The 20,102-nt window shown below is 37.0% G+C and overlaps 1 protein-coding gene across 1 annotated transcript in view; it reads right to left on the bottom strand.

Moving 5' to 3' along the window:
• LOC107146539 (phospholipid-transporting ATPase ABCA3-like) overlaps nt 1–20,102 on the bottom strand; it is a 134,165-nt gene that overhangs the window by 95,197 nt on the left and 18,866 nt on the right. The window contains exons 4-5 of the mRNA XM_015490637.2: nt 10,116–10,243; nt 3,187–3,343 (exon numbers count right to left, since the gene is read on the bottom strand). Of these exons, the coding sequence (XP_015346123.1) occupies nt 3,187–3,343; nt 10,116–10,243 (285 nt within the window). The remainder of the gene's footprint in view (nt 1–3,186; nt 3,344–10,115; nt 10,244–20,102) is intronic.

The raw sequence follows: 20,102 nt of genomic DNA, 5'->3' as shown, positions 1-20,102 counted from the left end.
AAATATTACGTAAAAATGGAACAGTTGTTTTATGTGATTTTATCAAACTAAATGAGAAGTACAGCAAATATTAGACAGAACTCTTGCTATAGTTTTCAATGTATATGTCCCTCCAAAAACTTGTATGTTTGAAATAATACTCAGTGAGATAGTTTTGAAAGGTGGGGCTTTATAGGAAATGATTAAGTCATGAATATTCCATTCTCATGAAGAGAAGTAGTGCTCTTATAAAAGATTTTGAAGGGAATACCATAATCTTTTTGCCCTTTTCCCTTCACACCACATGGAGACATAGCTTTCATCTCCTCCAGAAGATGCAGTGAGTTGTCATTGTGGAAGCACAGAGAAAGCCCTTTCCTGAGGTCTAATCAGAGGGTACACCTTGGTCTTGGATTTCCTAACCAACCAGACTTGTGAGAAATAAATTTTTATTATTTTGAGTTGTATAGTCTGTGGTATTTAGTTATAGCAGCCTGGAATTGACTAAGACACTTCTATACACTGAATATATGAAATAGAAAGGAAACTCAGAAAAAAATGATACAATTCAATTTACAATAGCATCAAAAAGAATAAAGTACTTAGGAATAAATTTAACCATGATGATGAATAACTTGTACACTGGAAACTATAAAATGTTACCAAAATAAAATTTAAAAGACACAAGTCATTTGAATCCCATATTCATGAAATTCTTAATATTATTTAAGGGTCCATACTTACCCAAGGAAACCTATAGATTCAATGTAATCACTAGCAAAATCACAGTTGTATGTTTCCTAGAAATAGAAAATAACATTCTAAGCCTGGCTCAGTGGCACACACCTGTAATCCCAGCAGCTCAGGCGGCTGAGGCAGGAGGATTGCAAGTTCAAAGCCAGCCTCAGCAAAAATGAAGCACTAAGCAACTCAGTGAGACCCTGTCTCTAAATAAAATACAAAACATAGTGATTTGAGTGCCCCTGAGTTCAATCCTCAGTATGCACCTCTCCAAGAGAAAATAACATCCTAAAATCTAAATGGAATCCCAAAGAATCCTGAATAACAAAAACAAACAAGAAGAAAGAATAAATCTAGAGTTCTCACATTTCTCCATTTCAAAACATATTACAAAGCTATAACCAAAAGAGTACGCCACTGGCATAACGACAGATGAATGAACAGGCTTCATCCGTGGTGAAGTGATATTCATCAGGGTCTCCAAACCAAACAACAGGGAAAAGACAGTCTCTTATTAATAATTGGTACTGGGAAAAACTAGATATCCAGAAAAATGTAACTGGCTTCCTACTTATGATATACAAAAACCAGATGAAAAGGAATGAAAAACCTAAATATAAGACACAAAATGAAAAATCTCTTAGAAGAAAACATATGGGAAAAGCTTTATGATACAGGATTTGGTAATGATTTTATAACTGTAACAGCAAGAGAAACTAAAAACTTGACCAACAGGACTACATCAAACTCCAAACCTTCTGTGCAGCAAAGGAATAATTAAATTTAAGAGGGTAGACATCATTTTAAATATGCTTATCAAACACACAAAATGTGTCCTCACCCTTAAAATTCACCAAAATAATCTGTTTTAATCTTCTCACCTACTACCTTTCTCAATTGATCTAACAGACAGCTATGGTTTGGATGTAGTTTGTCTCCCAAGGTTTATGTCCTGGAAGCTTGGCCCCAGTGTGGTGACACAGAAGTGGTGCAAATATTCAGAGGTGGAGGCTTAGTGAGAGGTGATTGGGCCATAACTGCCATCAGTAGGGATTAATACTGGTCTCATGGAATGAGCACAAGTGGATTAGTTCCTACAGAGTGAGCTGCTGCAGAGTAAGCCTGGCACCTCCCTGCTCTGTTGCTTCTTTGATCATGTACATGCCCTTTCTGCATATGGCTATTTCCTTTCCATTTCTCTGATGTTTCAATGCTTCAGATGTTGGTGCCATGATATTTAAACACTCCAACAACCAGAATACTAAGAAAATAAAACATAACCAAGCTCAGGTATTTTGTTAGAGCCATACAAAACAGATTAAGACACTGGTAAAAGTCCTAATAACTAGCATTACAGAATTTTGGTGCAGACAGACATATGAGATCACCTTCCAGAACACTTTGGGTTATCTGAAGAAAATAAGATTAAGATCTTAATGATCCCAAATAACAGAATTTAAGGGAGAACAGGTCAACTGACTCCTGATCACATTACAGTACTACTTACAAAAGAGTGTCTCATCACGCCAAACTTAAATATTAATTTGATATACAAAGTCATTCAATATTTGTAATTTGTCTATCTTCTTTCTTATTTTGTAGACAACATTTTAAGTAAAATCTCTCTTCAAAAATAATGTTGCATATAAATATTTTTATAAGATCAACTTTCTCTCTCTCTTCTAAGACCATGACATTTCCTACCATTGTTCCCACAGAATATCTTTGGGATGCAGCATATTAATTATAAGATACTAGATTCCTTTTTAGACTCTTGATTAGAAAAATATTCTTAATGTTTTTGATAAAATGACAAAGTACCACATAATCCCACCTTCCTGAGTTCACAACTACCCAAATCTTTATATATTTTCATATTTATTTTCCAAAGCCATAACTGTATTTATAGCTCTATATTAATCAGAGCTGAAAGTAATTCTTCTAATAACTACATCAAAGTCTGTCAAACTGTAACCATGTGCTTATCACAGATGATTTTCACTATTTTCAAATTTTAATGGTAATGGTAAATTGAACATAGTTCTTGTCTTCTGTTGAATAATTTCCTAAAGAAAATTAGGAGCATTAGTTCTTACTGGTGTTCTTTTTTTTTTCTTCAAGGTAATTTAGAAAAATTAAAATTACCTTTGTGTGATTAATCAAAAAATCATCAACATAAGTATGCAGGACATGTTGGTATGTGAAAATATATCTATCAGATCAGCAGACCAGAAATTTACCAACTAAAACTATTTAAATGTACAGATATAAAAACTTCAGGAAACAATTTAAAGCAATATAGACATTTTTCATAAGTATAAGATTTCATATGTTTGTTTTACAATATAAATTAAAATGAAAAAAATACGGCCACAATGAATAAACAACTTTTTCACATCTAAAATGTGTAGTACCTGCCTTCATGCAATAAAATAACAATATAAATATGCTTAAGGATCTGCTTACCAGGCTCTCCCCCATCATCTTCCATGGGGTTTCTATGAAATTCAGGAGGGGTACTTGGAAAAAGAAGAGCTGTGTCCCATTTCGTCCTTTTATCACTCTCAGGTATTGTATCTTCTGAAGTTGAATAGTACTTACTAAAACGCAGATGATATTTTACCTAAAGTGAACCATAAAAAAACAAACATTTTAAAACAATGAACATTGAAAAGTAAACTTATGAAGGAAAGTAAAACACAAATTTTTAAATTGTGTTTTGAGGACAGAATGAACAATTTAGGATTCTAAATGAAGAGAAACAACACTATCACTGTGACATGGGACAAACAGTAAATCAAAAAAACAGCCAAAAATTGAAATTATCTAAACTTTTATCTGTCCCCTTTCACCTTCATGACATTGGCATCTGAGTTTCAAAGTCAACAGTGGGGCTTGGTCATCCTTGTGAATACTGTTCTAGACCCGCAATTGGTCTGCCTAGTTAATGAACATCAAAAAGTCTACTTAGGGTGATATCAGAAAGATGTTAGAGAGGATTGTCCCCGAGAGCCTTCACAGAAAGCCCAGCCCAGCCCAGAGCAGATTTCACACCTCCAGCATCCAGAACCATGAGGAAATTCGTTTGTGTTGTTTTAGGCCATCCAGTTTGTAGTGCTTTGTCCCAGCAGCCCAAGGAACCCAAGGCAGGTGGCCCTGAGAATGAATAACCTTTGCAATAAATGGTGCTGGGATAAACTTGTATTGACACAGAAGCAACCAGAAACTTGATCTTCTTTCAAATTATACACACAAAAAAAATTATGTATATTGTAGATCTAAATATGAAAAGCAAAATAATAAATCTTCTAGGAGAAAAAAAAAGAAAGATGTTAGAAAGGAAAGTCCCAGGCTTCACTATTCCAAACAAACAAGAACACTTTGTTGAAAATCCCAAAACATAAGAATAATCTGGAATCATCGATGGTACACAGAACTGAGTAAAAAAAAAAATGCATTAAAGACAATGAATGACAAGAGCAAGACTTCTGAGTAGAAATACTTCTGCTCACACACAAAAAATGACTAAAACATAGAATAAACAATTAGTATTCAACTGAGGGAGAGACAGAAGTGCAGAGGGGTCTGATGAAGAACACTGTGGAGCACAAAGACCGGCAGTTGCCTTGTGAACAATGGAACAAAGGACCTTGCATCTTCCCTCTCACCTCCCTAGAGGGATCAACTTAGAACCAGGAGGTATTTCTCATAACAGGGAAAAGGTAAGCTGAAAGCCCCTCTTGACACCACAGACACCTGAAGTTTGTGCCATGGGAGAATCCTAGAGCCAACCTAGGACCTGAGACCAGTTTCAGGAACTTCTGGGGAAAATACTACGATAACCCGCCCCTAGTGAGTCACAGCTAGTGATGTGACACCTCTGTAGCCTATGCAGTTGAGGCACTCACAAGCATTGCTAGCATTGATTAGCTGAAGAAACTGAATGGAAATGACACTACTGGGCCTACCTGAGAACATTTGCTCTATGAAACCAACATCCTACATTCTATTTCCAGGAGAAAGACTTCCACTATGAAAGTGAATCTTTAAAATTGGTATAAGCAACTATCCCACCACATGTGCAAATATCAATTTTGATACACAAAAAATATGAAAAAGGTAATATGACACCTCTAAAGGAACACAAAAATTATCCAAAAACAGACTGCAAAGAAAATAAAATATATGAAATGCCAAAAATATTCAAAATAATGATATCAAGAAACTAATACAAAAGAATAAGACAGACAATTCAAAGAAATCAGGAAAATAACTCATTATTGGAATGCAAAATTTAACAGAGATATCAAAAACAGAATCAAACAAAAACCATGGACCTGAATAATCCTGGGAGTAAAAAGTTACCATTGAGAGTTTCAACAACAGACCAGACAGATCAGGCAGAAGAATTTTTGGACTGGAAGACAGGTCTTTTGCAATAACCCAATCAGATTTTAAAATGAAAGGAAGAAAGAAAAAGCTTGTAATACTTTAGTATATCATTGAGTGAAGAAATGTTTACATTTATTGAAGAAGGAGAGAAGACAGGAAAAGCCATAGGAAAACATACCTAACAAAGTAATTACTGAAAACATTCTCTATTGTTGGAGCAATACAGACACCCAAAGGAAATTCAAAAGATAACAAACTCAAACCAAGAAGGTGCTGTCTAAGACATCATAGGGCTAAACTGTTAGAAGTCAACAATAAGGAATGATTAAGATCAGAACCAAAATTAATGAGATAGCAAATTTAAAAGAAACAACAACAAAGAAACAGCGAGTTGGTTCTCTGAAAAAATAAACAAGATAAATAAAACCCTTCACCAACTAACCAAAAGGACAAGAGAGAAGACCCAACTTAATAAAATAAGAGATGAAAAAGGAGAAATTACCATATACATCATAGAAATCCAGAGGATCATCAGGGACTATTTCAAAAACAAATACTCCAATAAATTGGAAAACCTAGGAAAAAAGGAAACATTTCTAGATATCTATGACCTGCCAAAATGAATTGAGATACACAGAAAATTTAAACATACCAATAACTAACAATGAGATAAAAACAGTTATAAAAAGTCTTCCAACACCATCACCACTAACAACAACAAAAGCCCAGCTTCATGGAGTTTCAGTTAAACAATGCAATGGTCCTCAAATTATTCCATGAAACTGAAAGGGGTGGAACACTTCTAAATTCATTCTATAAAACCAGTATCACACTAATACCAAAACCAGATACACAGGAAAGAAAACTAAAACCAATATCCCTTATGAACAAAATTCCTTAATAAAATACCAAAAAAAAAAAACATATACAAAAGCATAGTAAGAAGACTTTACATCATGACCAAGTTGGTTGAATTCCAGGATTGCAAGGATGGTTTAACATATGCAAACCAATAAATGTAATTCACCACACAAACAGAATTAAAGATCACCTGGTCATCTCAAAAGATGCGAGAAAACCTTGGACAAAATCTGGCACCCATTCATGAAGAAACTAAGGATAGAAAAAACTTACCTCGACATAATAAAGTCTATATACAACAATCCCAAAACCAACTTCATAGTGAATGGGGGGAAGCTGAAAGCATTTCCTTTAAAATCTAAAACAAGACAAGGAGGCCCACTCTCCTCACTCCTATTCATTATAGTACTAGAAATTCTATCCAGAACAATAAGTAAAAAGAAAGGAAGAAGTGAAATTATTACTGTTTGGAGATCTTAGAAGACTGCTAGAGCTAATAAACAAATTCAGCAAAGTAACAGGTTATAAAATCAACATTAAAAATCAATAGCTTTCCTAAACATTAATAATGAATCTTCTGAGAAAGAACTCAGGAAAACAATCCCACTCACAATAGTCTCGAAATATTAAAAGAAAGAAAGCCTGTGAATAAATTGAACCAAGGACGTGAAAGACCTTACAATAAAAACTATAAAATGCTGAAACCAAAGATCTTAGAACATAAAAAGACCTCCCATGTTCATGAATAGACAGAATTTATATCACCAAAATGGTCATACTATCAGAAGCAATATACAGATTCAGTGCAATACACATCAAAATGCCAATGACATTTTTCACAGAACTAGGAAAAAAATCCCAAAATTCACTTGGAATAAGACCCAAAGTGACCAAAGAATTTTAAGCCAAAAATACCGAATGTAGGAGGCATCACAATACCTAACTTTGAATTACACTACGGAGGTACAGTAACAAAAACTGCCTGGTATTGCCACAAAAACAGACACAAAGATCAAGGGAACAGAAGATATAGAAACAGGCTGTTTTAGCTTTCTTGCTGCTGTGACTGAAAGACCCGACCAGCACAATTGTAGAGGAGGAAGAGTTTATTTAGCAGTTCACAGTTTCAGAGGTCTCAATCCATAGACAGCAGGCTGCATTCCTCAGGCTTTAGGTGAGGCAGGATATCATGGCAGAGAGTGAGGTGGCGGGAAGCAGCTCCCATGATGATCAGAAATCAGAGAGAGAGAGGGGTCTCCACTTGACAGATACAAATATGTATCCCTCGATGCCCCAATGCCCTACCTCCTCCACCACACCCCAGGCTTTGGTTACCACTCAGTTAATCCCAACAGGAGATTAATTCACAGACTGGGTTAAGACTATCATAACCTAATCATTCTCCTCTGAACCTTCTTGCATTGTCTCACACATGAGCTTCTGGTATGAGACAATGCAAGAAGGTTTAGAGGAGAATGATTAGGTTATGATAGTCTTAACTATCATATCCATAACACGTATCCATAATACAGATCCACAAGATACAGTCATCTGATTCTTGGCAAAGGTTTCAAAAGCATACACTGGAGGAAAAAAAACGGCACACTACAGGGACACAGCCACATCAATGTTTATAGCAGCACAATTCACAATAGCAAAACTGTGGAGCCAACCTGGATGCCCTTCAGTAGATGAATGGATAAAAAATGTGGCATATATACACAATCGAATTTTACTCATCAATAAAAGAGAATAAAATTATGGCATTTGCAGGTAAATGGATGGTGGTGAAGATAATGCTAAGTGAAGTTAGCCCATCCCCCCAAAAAACAAATGCCAAATATTTTCTCTGATATAAGGAGACTGATTCATAGTGGGGTAGGGGGAGTGAGCATGGGAGGAATAGATGAATTCTAGATAGGGCAGAGGGGTGGGAGGAAAAGGGAGGGGGAAGGGGTTAGCAAGGGTGGCAGAATGTGATGGACATTATTATCCAAAGTACATGTATGAAGACACAAATTGGTGTCAACATACTTTCTATACAACCAGAAATATGAAAAATTGTGCTGTATATGTGTAATAAGAATTGTAATAAGTTCCACTATCATTTATTTTTTTAAAAAATCAATAAAAAAGAAGATTAAAGCAGGAAGCATCACAATATCAGACCTTAAACCATACTACAGAGCAATAGTAACAAAAATGGCATGGTATTGGCACCAAAATAGACTGGCAGACCAATGGTACAGAATGAAGGACACAGAGACAAACTCACATAGATACAGTTATCTCATAGACAAAAGTACCAAAGACATACATTGGAGAAAAGATAGTCCCTTCAACAAATGGTGCTGGGAAAAGTGGAAATTCATATGCAGCAAAATGGAATTAAACCCCTGTCTCTCACCCTGCAAAAAACTCAACCCAAAGTGGATCAAGGACCAAGGAATTAGAGGAGGACTCTGTGCCTAACAGAAGAAAAAGCAGGCCTAAATCCTCATCATATCAGCTTAGTACCTGACTTCCTAACAAAACTCCTAAAGCACAAGAAATAAAATCAGGAATCAATAAATGGGGTGTATTCAAAGTCAAAAGCTTCTTCTTAGCAAAGGAAACAATCAATAACGTGAAGAGAGAGCCTACAGAATGGGAGAAAATCTTTAACACATACACATCAGATAGAGTACTAATCTCCAGGATATATAAAGAACTCAAAAAACTTAACACACATAAAAAAATGAATAACCCTATCAATAAATGGGTTAATGAACTGAGCAAACACTTCACAGAAGAAGATATAGAATTGATCAACAAATATATGAAAAAATGTGCAACATATCTAGCAATTAGAGAAATGCAAATCAAAACTACTCTAAGATTTCATCTCACTCCAGTCAGAATAGCAATTATCAAGAATACAAATAACAATAAGTGCTGGCAAGAATGTGGGTAAAAAGGTACAATCATTCATTTCTGGTGGGATTGAAAAATGCTTCAACTCTTTGGGGAAAGCAGTATGGAGATTCCTTAGAAAACTTGGAATGGAACCATGACTTGACCTAGCTATCCCGCTTCTCAATCCATACCCAAATGACTTAAAATCAGCAGACAACAGTGATATAGCCATCTCAATGTTTATAGCAGCTCAATTCACAACAGCTGAAATGTGGGATCAACCTAGAGGAATGGAGACTGCAGTATATATACACAAGGGAATATTACTCAGCCTTAAAGAAGAATAAAATTATGGCATTGCAGGCAAATGGATAAAGTTAGAGAATATCATGCTAAGTGAAGTAAGCCAATCCCAAAAACACAAAGGCTATATGTGTTCTCTGATAAGTGGATGCTGATCCATAATGGGGGGAGGGGGCATGCACAAAGGAAGAATGGAGGAACTCTGGATTGGGCAGAGGGGAGAGGGAAGGGAAGGGAGTGTAGGGGTGAGAAAGATAGTGAAATGAGACAGATATTATTATCCTATGTATGGATATGATTGCATGAATGGTGTGACTCTACGCCATTTATAACCAAAGAAATGGAAAGTTGTACTCCATTTCTGTAGAAATTAATTAATTAATGAAAAAAAGGATCTGGTAAACTACCAAGTTACCATTGTCCTTTTCTATCCTCTTTAAGGGAGATTCATAACCCATAGCATCTATGTATGTACTAATTCCAATGCAACCTGACAGAGCCTAACAGCTATTATTAAAGATTTAGAAGTAATTCTAATTAATGAAAAAGAAGCAAGTTTATCAGGTTGGAATCTCTGCTAGTACTTATATGTCTGCTTTTGCTTTGAATATTTTTGACCTGGGCATATTCTTATTTTCTTGCCCACCATTTGAAGAACTAGAAGCATCTGCCAGGCCAACTAGGTTTTCAAAGTTAATATCCTGACTAGTTAATGTTCCTATCATTCCATATTCCATTGATATAAGACCACAGAGTGGCAGATATAGACTCTCAGCAGAATAATGCAATGCTTAAAATCTTGTATTTTTAAAAAGTTAGAACTAGATTCAAATGTGTGCTCTATTATGAATTAGCAGTTAAGATCCTAAACAAGTTATAGTTTTTCTCACCAATTCTCTAAAATCTAAAAGTATAATTATCAGTTTTTAGATAAACTTTCTCACCTTAAGTGGCAAGTTCTCATCACTGCTTTTGAAGTCATGATCAAATATGATAGCAGCCATCACAGGATTAGAATTATTTTCAGTCCTAATATAATTTTCAAAAGATGTTTCTGAAGAAAAGCCACGAACTGTAGAAAGAAAAAAATCTAAATTACTCACATAAATGTAACATGTCTATTAATACCAAAATCCTAATGGTACTGTAAATTTCAAAACATTGTTACTTAAACATTGACATATCAGACCACTTAATGGATGTGATACAAAACCAAAATAGAATAGACCATAGATATGCACATAAAAACCAAAACAAAAAAGCCCCCCCACAAGATAATAGAGACTATATTTTCATGACTGTGGAATAGGGAAAATTTTTTAAACAGCAAACAAAGAGCAAAAAATATAAAGAAAAAGATTGAGGTATATTAGATTTTATTAAAGTTAAGAACCATTATTCTTCAAAAGCTACCACTAAGTAAAAAGTAAGACAGACAGAGCTGATATGCAATACCTATAATCAACAAATAAACATGTAAATAACTCCTAAAATCAGTAAGAAAAAATAGTCAAGCCAATAGTGAAATGAAAAATATTTGCATAAGCTCCTCACAGTAAAACAATAGACTGAGTTGACCAAGGAGGATATGAAGATGTGTTCAAATCAGATTTTAATCAGAGTAAAGCAAGTTAGAAACAAAATGATTCCATAACATATTGCATCAAATGGCTAGAATTTGGTAGTTATATCAATATTTGTATACATTAAATGAAAATTATTCATTATTTTTTTCCTTTTCCATATAAATAAAAACATATGACATTTACCTTAAAGGTAAGTGATGGATGCTGTCATCTCTGTCTATTACTAGAATCCAGTGAATTGGTTGCTCCATATTTATAACCTGATGCAAAGGCAAGCATCTTCTGGTTTCAAGCACATGGGTTATCTAAGCTAAGATATTTTGCTTCCCCAAAATAGAAATACTAGATAAAATTTATGTAATGCATAAGTAATAATAGAAACAAAAAGGGTAAAGGAAAGTAGGTAGATAGGGAGGGAAGGAGGGTGTGAAGGAAAGAAAAAGGAAGAATGATATATGAAGAAGGGAAAGACACAAGATATCCAAATTCCATAAATGAAGAGGCAGTTTCTACTGACTTCTCAACTCTCACAAGTATAATTTTCAATAGGGTAAAATTAGTTTTGTAAGCAGCTTTTAAACTTTTTGAGGATATAGCTCAATTTTTTAAATTCTTTTAAATTGGCATGTTGTAGTTGTACATATTGGTGGGATGCATTGTTATACGTGATTATATATATGAGATTATGTACATGTATATAATTTGGCCAATATCACTCACCAGCACTTCCTCTTTCTCTCTCCTCCTCCCATCCCAGTCCCTTTTCTCTATTGATCTCCCATTGATTTTCATGAGATTCCACACCCACCCACCCACACACCTCTTTTCTTTTTTCCCTCTCTAGCTTCCACATATGAAAGAAAACATGTAACCCTTGACCTTCTGAGTGTGGCTTATTTTCCTTGACATAATGCTCTCAATTTCCATCCATTTTTCTGCAAATGACATAATTTTGTTTTTCTTTATGCTGAATGTTTATATTTACCACATTTTCTTTATCCATTCATCTGTTGGCAGACACCTAGTCTGGTTCCATAACATGGTTATTATGAATTCACTGCTATAAATATTAATACACATGTGCTGATTTCAGTTCTTTCAGGTAAATAGCCAGGAGTGGTATAGCTAGGTAATATGGTGGTTCCATTGCTAGTCTTTTGAGAAATACACATACTGATTTCCAAAGTGGTTGTACTAATTTGCAGCCCCACAACCAATGGGTTAGTACATTTTTAGCTCATATCTGCAACAGAATTTATTGCTATTTGTATTCTTGATGATTGCCATTCTACCTAGAGATGAAATCTAAGTAGTTTTGATTCACACTTCCCTTCTTCTTGCTCATTTCCTTTGCTTTGCAGAAGATTTTTTAAATTTGATGCCTTCCTTTTTTATTTTTGGTTTTACATCTTAAGCTTTCGTAGTCTTTTTTTCCCATTACAATTCTTATTACACGTATACAGCACAATTTTTCATATCTCTGGTTGTATATAAAGTATGTTGACACCCAATTGTACTTTGGATAATGATGTCCACCACATTCCACTGTCCTTGCTAATCCCCCGCCCCCTCCCTTTCCCTCCCACCCCTCTTCTCTATCTAGAATTCATCTAATCCTCCCATGCTCCCACTTCCTACCCCACTATGAGTCAGCCTCCTTATATCAGAGAAAACTTTTGGCATTTGTTTCATTGGGATTGGCTAAATTCAATCAGCATTATCTTCTCCAACACGATCCATTTACCTGCACATACCATGATTTTATTCATTTTTATTGCTGAGTAAAATTCCATTGTGTATATATGCTGTGGGAGACCATCCTTGCACGTGACTTGAGTTTCCTCCCCAGCTGGGTGTGAGGCACTCAGTCATTTTTAATGTAGCAGAGCTTCCCCCCACTTCTTGGGCTCCAGAGCTTGTCCCTGTGGAGACGTGTCTCACCACTGCCCCAAAGGTCTAATCATTGCACCTGACCTTGCAACACTTCCCCCCTTGACCTTCATTAGATGGGATTTTCCCCCGAATTCTTTGTTCCCCAATAAAAGCCATCTCCCTAGTGCTTGCTCTGTCTTGCTAGCCTCTTCAGTAAAACCTTGCTGCCCACCTGGAGAGTTTGAGGCTGAGGGTTTGAGGAGCCATCCCAGAGCTGGTTTAAAGGTAAAATGGTCTGTGTCTTTAATTTAAACTCCCTGAGGATTTCCCCCCATGACCAAATGGTTCACACCGTCTGTGCTGGGCGCCCTTGAACGTGGGGCACTCGGGTTAAATCCTAGTTTGAGTGGAGAAGCATCTGCTATATATAAATTTAGTGGATCCTGGCAATTTTGTAGGGTCACAGAGGTAGCAGACAGTTTGGAGCTAAGGATGTTAAAGATTAGTAATGGGAAATTCAGCTTCAACAGATAAAGACATGTATTTAACTATTTTGGAGACAGTAATTAATCAAAAGGGAAAACAGGTCAAAAGGACTCAACTAGCACAGTTCTTAAAGATGGTTGGTGAATTTGTCCATGGTTTTGTGATCAAGATTTATCAGATTTACATACTTGGGAGAGATTAGGAAGAAAATTACATAAAGCTTGTCTTTCTGCTGAATTACCAAACAGTACTATTGATAATATTCTGATGGTTTGGACTGTATTAGAAATTTGCCTTTTTGATAACTTGGGCCAGAGTCCATGACCCCCCCCCCCAAGATCTATTGAAAGGAATTCAGAGAGCGATCAAATCCATAGAAATGGAAAAACTGCCTGAAGCTAAAAGAATCTCTCTTCCTTTACCTAGGTTGAGAGCAGAATCAAATTCCATTCAAATTACCCATCAGGCTGGTGACCTTGGAGCCAGACCCAAGATTGGGAGGTTAGCTCCACCCAAACGAGACCAGATTAATCACTTAGAAAAAACATCTTTCCCAAGAAAGTTGGGAGGAAAACCATAGATAAGAAGCCTCCTGAGGGAGAGATAATGCCCCTTGGAGAGAGGAGAATGGAGAGAGAATTTTTAGAGAGGTAGAGAGTCCTCCTCCTCCTCGAGACTTTGGGAAACAAAGCCAAGATGGAGGCGAGGAAGGACACATGGATAGGTCTCAGACCAAGGGAGATGAGTCAGACAGTGAAATCCAGGAAATTTTAACAGTATGTCTAGCAGGACCTGCTCCAGCTATTCAGATTCAGCCGCTTCCAGTTATGAGGACAAATTTTAACAGGTACTCTGAGCTAGCAATGACCTTCCTTACACCATTACAACGTGGATTCAGGAAGGCTGAGGAGGCCGGTGAAGACGTTAGTGGATTTCAGTTTTTCCCAGTTTTTGAACAGGTTAACGACCAAGACCAGCATGTCCACATCCATGCTGTAATTTCATTTAAAACTATCAGGGAGTTAAAAAATGCTTGTGATGTATATGGTCCTAATTAGCCATTTGTGCAAAGCTTGCTAGAAACAATTTGTCATCAGCCACTCCCTCCAAGTGACTGGATCGCCATCGCACAATCTTGTTCAAGAGATGGAGATTTTTTGCTTTGGAGGTCCTATTGGTCCGATTATTATTCAGAACAAGCAGAAAGAAATTGAAGGCAAAATATTGAAACCCCTTTGGAGATGCTTTTGGGAAGGGGTGAATTTGTAGACTTGGAAAGACAGTTGAATTACAGATTTGCAGTCTATTATCAGATAACCGCATGTGCTAAGTGTGCATGGTGACAAATTTAATCCCGGGGGACCAGTCTAGATTAGTTTTAACTAAGATTAAATAGGGCACAGACAAGCTTTACTCAGACTTTGTGGACCATGTGTATCAGATGGCAAACAGATCAATCGGAGACCCAGGTGCTTGTGAATATATCGTCAAGCAGTTAGTGTTTGAAAATGCAAATAAACTTTGTCAGGATGTTCTCAGAACCCATAGAAAGAAACAATTTTAGAATGTATCTGTTTGTGTTCAGATATTGGTCCAACTCAATTACAAGGTCTTACCCTTGCAGCCGCCTTAAAACAAGCATTTCAACCGCAGCCAGTTGAAATTCCAATCCCGCGAGCGATGTTTTAATTGTGGGAGAAATGGTCATTTTACACTAGACTGCAAAACCCACGCCATAAGGCCAGGGCTCTTCCTGCTTCACATCAGCGCTATTACAGGGCGAGAGGCCAGGTGGCAGTGGAGGAAATTGACCAATATGGCGTCAGTCCACCTCCATCTTGGCCTTCACTTCCACCTAATAGGGAGTCAAAAAACTTCTGGTTGGCCCCTCTCCGGGCCAAAAAAACAGGGGAAACGGAAGGGAGGGCGAAGGGCCTGATGTCATCATAGCTGGCCATGGCCAGCCACCATTTTTACCAGTGCAACCTGCCCAGAGAATCCTTCTGCGACCAGCCATGGTAACTGACTTAACACCTGAAATGGGTCTGCAGCAAATTCCTACCAGAGTTTTTGGGCTGCTTCCTACAGGAAATATAGGGTTGATTTGGGGATGTAGCAATTTAAAACAGGTGATCGAGGTACTACCAGAAATTGTGGATTCTTATTTTAGGGGGTGAGATAACAGTTATTGTAAAATCAGATTATGCCATCCAGGTTTCTACTGAGAATACAGTAGCTCAATTGATTCTTTTGCCCTGTAATTCCTTCGATTATTCGGATAAAACCTCTCCCAAACTATCAGAGTGTACTAGGCTCAATTAGTGCAACAGAAGTGCCCCCTACTGGAACTCAAAATTAATCATAAACATTCAAAGGAGTGACTGTCACCGGTGTGGACAGATCAGTCCTCTCTCACAAATTCGGGCCTAAGAACTGGCCTTTACATATAGCACCAGACAATTTAGAAGGAATAGGACAGATTTCACAGCCTGCTCAGAGTGCCCAATATCTTCACTGGGAGGACCAAGATGGAAATAGTGGAGTTTTTAAGCCATATGTGTTAGATTCTGTACCAGTAAATTTATGGGAAAGGGATGTACTAAGCAAATTAGGATTACTATTGAGAACTGCAAATTCTATGAGGTCATTTGAGAAATTTAATCAAGGGTTTCTTCCTAGAGATAGTGAAAGAAATTTGCAGGATGAATATCTGCTTACAAACCAGTCTCCTTGACAGAGATTAATAAATGCTTCAGACCAAAATTTTTATTAGGGACCCTGAGTGTCTCCCCAATCCAGAAGACAGCAGAAAAAATTACCTGGCTCACAGAAGAGCCTAAATGGATTTCTCAGTGGCCTATCTCAGGGAGAAACTTAATCATATGTTGGTTGAGAACAACTTCAAGCTGGTCATATAGCCCTTGGAACACCCCCATTTTTGTTATTAAGAAAAAATCAGGTAGTTGGAGGTTATTACAGGATCTGAGGGCAATAAATCATGCAATTCAGCCTATAGGATCATTACAGTCTGAACTTCCTTCTCCTACAGCTATTCCTTCAGATTATAGTTTAATGGTAATAGACCTGAAAGGTTGTTTCTTTTCAATAAAATTACATCCTGAGGATTGCAAAAAATTTGCTTTCAGTGTCCCAGCAGTTAATTTTAAAGAACCAGTTGAGAGATATTCCTGGAAGATTTTGCCTCAGGGAATGCGTAATAGTACAACTTTATGTCAAAAATTTGTGGCTCAAGCAATAACACCTGTAAGAAATAATTTTCCTGATGCATATATTATTCATTTCATGGATGACATATTATTAGCTCATGCTAATCCAAAAGTACTTTCAGAAATCTTTACCTAATTAGAGACTTCACTTTCAGCAATGGGTTTGTGCATTGCGCCTCAAAAGATGCAAAAGATGCCTCCTTTTCAGTATTTGGACCATGTATTTGAAGGACGTACAATTAGTCCTCAAAACTTACAGATAAGAGTTAAGTTAAGATACATACCCTTAATGATTTTCAAAAATTATTAGGAGATATTAATTGGCTAAGGCCATCCTTAAAGTTAACTACTTCTGATTTAAGTCCCTTATTCCAGATATTACAAGGAGATCCTTCTCCAACTTCTTCTCAGGCTAGAGCAGCTTTGAGAAAAGTGGAAATTGCAATTAAGAATGCACAGCATATTAGAATTAATTTTCAAGAGCTGGTATATTTATTAATATTCCCAACTGCTCATGGCCCTCACAGGAGCTATATGGCAAATATTGGGAATTGTTGAGTGGATTCATTTAGTGGATTCATTTAGCCCACTCTCTCCAAAAGACATTAATTCCTTTTCATGACTCAATTAGTAATAAAAGGCAGAACAAGAGTTTTACAACTAGTTGGATCAGAACCTGATATTATAATCATTCCATTTTCTGTTCAACAGAATAATTGGCTTTTTCAAGCTTCTAATTTGTGGCAAATAGCTTTTGCTGATTTTCCTGATCAGATAGAAAGCCATTATCCTAGTGATAAGGTCACACTACAGCTGAGTGACATATGTCTTCCACAACAACAGGCCCCTTAGGCCATGTTTGGTGGAAAGACTTATAGACTGGTCAATGGAAAGGCCCAGATCCAGTGATTATGTGGGGCAGAGGTCATGCTTGTATTTTTCCAGAAGGTGCTTTTTGTTCTATTTGGTTGCCTGAATGTGCAATCAGAGATGGAGGAAATAAAACCAAATTAAAACAACTGAAGGTCGACCCAGAGAAGCCTTCCCTCAAAGGAAGAGATTTTGAAGAAGGAAAATGACCCAGCAAGACCCCATGGAAAAGCTGATCTCGTGGGAAGACCTGAAGAAGCTGACAACACATGCTTCATGAATGGTTTGGCTCCTAGGGAGAAATAAGATTCCGATGATGATGCTTGCCACAGTAATAGCATTACTCGGCTGTCAGACACTTATTGGACCTATTTTCCAGATCCACCTTTAGTACACCCAGCTGTGTGGACTGGGAATCCATCCCAGTATTTACTAATGACTCATATATGATGGGAGGATTTACAGACACTCATATTACTCCCAATCATGTGACTGGATTTTATTATTCTGGCTATAGTGCCCTATTACCTTTGTGTTGGTCCCACGATAAACATGCTGCTGTCTATGAGTATCATTTGAGGAAAAGACAGCAATTGGGAGACCTAGACTGATTAATCATACTATTAATGGAGACTTAGAACCTTATACTAGATCAGTTATTAAAATGGGACTTTCTCATAACAAACCAGTCATTTCTGCAGAACCTCCACAAATACCTAATTGTCCTAACAGTTCTGCAATAGAAATTGGCACCTTTCCTGGATGGATAGATTGTGTAAATACCTTTCCAGTACAACATAAGGTGTCTAAAGATAGTGGGTATAGTTTAGATTGGTCTCCAAAAATTGATAAAAGACAATTACAAAAAAGTTCTGCTATGATACCTACAGGATTGTTAGCAATATTTTGACCTACAGTGAAGGTGGTATTCAGAAGGATGTTTGGCACTTAATTGCAGCCTCAGAATTTTTACATTTTACAGACAAGCCTTTACCGTAATTTGCTGGCAAGAACTGTAAGGAAGGTTCTTGCTATGGCTTACGAGCCTGTGTTCAATCTCCTTATGTATTAATTATTAGAAATGTGAAAATTAAATGGGTAGATGATAGATATATTGTAACATGTAACAAATGTAATCTAACTAATTGTATTACCAGATATAATAAAGGAAAAGGAGTGCTGATTCTTTATCAGCCCTCTTTTTGTCTTATTGCCAGCTAATATTTCAGAGCCATGATATGCTGATACTGGTTTTCAAGTTTTACAACAAATACATGCCCAGCAAGTGAGGCCTAAATGTGCCATTGGAATTAATAATAGTGGGAGTTGTTGCCTTGGTTTCCTTTATTGCGTCAACAGTCACAGCTTCGGTGGCTTTACCTCAAAATATTCAACATGTAAATTTTCTTAATAATTTGGCTCAAAATACTTCCAAGGCTCTTCACAATCAAATAAATATTGATGAAAGGATTGAGACTAAGTTAAATGCCTTAGAGGCAACTGTCATAAATATAGGTAATGGGCTTTTGGCTTTAAAGTTTAAAGAAAGACTTAAATGTCATGCAAGTTATAAATATGTGTGTGTTACAGCCGCCAAGTACAATACCTCCCTGTGGGATTGGGAGAAGGTGAAAAACCATTTATTGGGTATTTGGCAAAATAATAATAACAGCTTGGATTTTTTGGAGCTCCATCATCATATTCAGGATATTCAAAATAATAGAGCTGATTTTTCGGATCCTTCTTCCTTAGCTAATCAAATATTAAAAGAATTAAATGGCTTTAACCCTGGAAACATTCTTAAACACTCAGCCTGGTATATTTTTGCATTGTTCTCTTTGCTGTTAATTCTCATTTGTGTTGTAATTATAGGATGAAGAGTCTTCAAAACAAGAATTCGGGGGCTCAAGAGAGTAAATCATCACCTGTTTTTCAAAGAAAGAGGGAATATGTGGGAGACCATCATTGCATCTTACTGAGTTTCCTCCCTGGCTGGGTATGAGGCGCTCAGTCACTTTTAATGTGGCAGAGCTTTCCCCACCCTTCTTGGGTTCAAGAGCTTGTCCGTGTGGAGGCATGTCTCACCACTGCCCCAAAGATCCAATCAATGCACCTGACCTTGCAACACTGCCCCCCTTAACCTTCATTAGATGGGATTTTCCCCAGAATTCTTTGTTCCTCAATAAAAGCCTCTCCCTAGCATGCTCTCTCTCTCTCTCTCTCTCTCTCTCACTAGCCTCTTCAGTAAAACCTCGCTGCCCCCCTGGGGAGCTTGATGCTGAGGGTTTGAGGAGCCATCCTGGAGCTGGTTTAAAGGTAAAATGGTGACTGTGTATTTAATTTAAACACTCTGAGGATTTTCCCACATGAACGAACCCTTCACACCATGGGCACTGCGTGCAGACTGAAATATGCCATATTTTTTTTTATCCATTCATCCACTAGGGGGCATCTAGGTTGGCTCCACAATTTAGCTATTATGAATTGTGCTGCTATAAACATTGATGTGGCTGTGTCTTTGTAGTATGCTGTTCTTAAGTCCTTTGGGGATAGTCCAAGGAGAGGAATAGCTGGGTCAAATTGTGGTTCTATTCCCAGATTTCCAAGGAATCTCCATACTGCTTTCCATTTTGGCTGTACCAATTTGCAGTCTCACCAGCAATATATGAGTGTACCTTTTCCCTCACATCCTCGCCAACACTTATTGTAGTTTATCTTCATGATAGCTGCCATTCTGACTGGGGTGAGATGACATCTTAGAGTAGTTTTGATTTGCATTTCTCTGATTGTTAGACATGATGAACATTTTTTCATATATTTGTTGATTGATTGTATGTCCTCTTCTGAGAAGTGTCTGTTCAGGTCCTTGGCCTATTTGTTGACTGGGTTA

The sequence above is a fragment of the Marmota marmota genome, unplaced genomic scaffold (assembly GCF_001458135.2).
Source record: "Marmota marmota marmota unplaced genomic scaffold, marMar, whole genome shotgun sequence".
Taxonomy (NCBI): Eukaryota; Metazoa; Chordata; class Mammalia; order Rodentia; family Sciuridae; genus Marmota; species Marmota marmota.
Note: the sequence above shows the minus strand (reverse complement) of the source record. Positions and strands in the feature narration are given on the sequence as shown.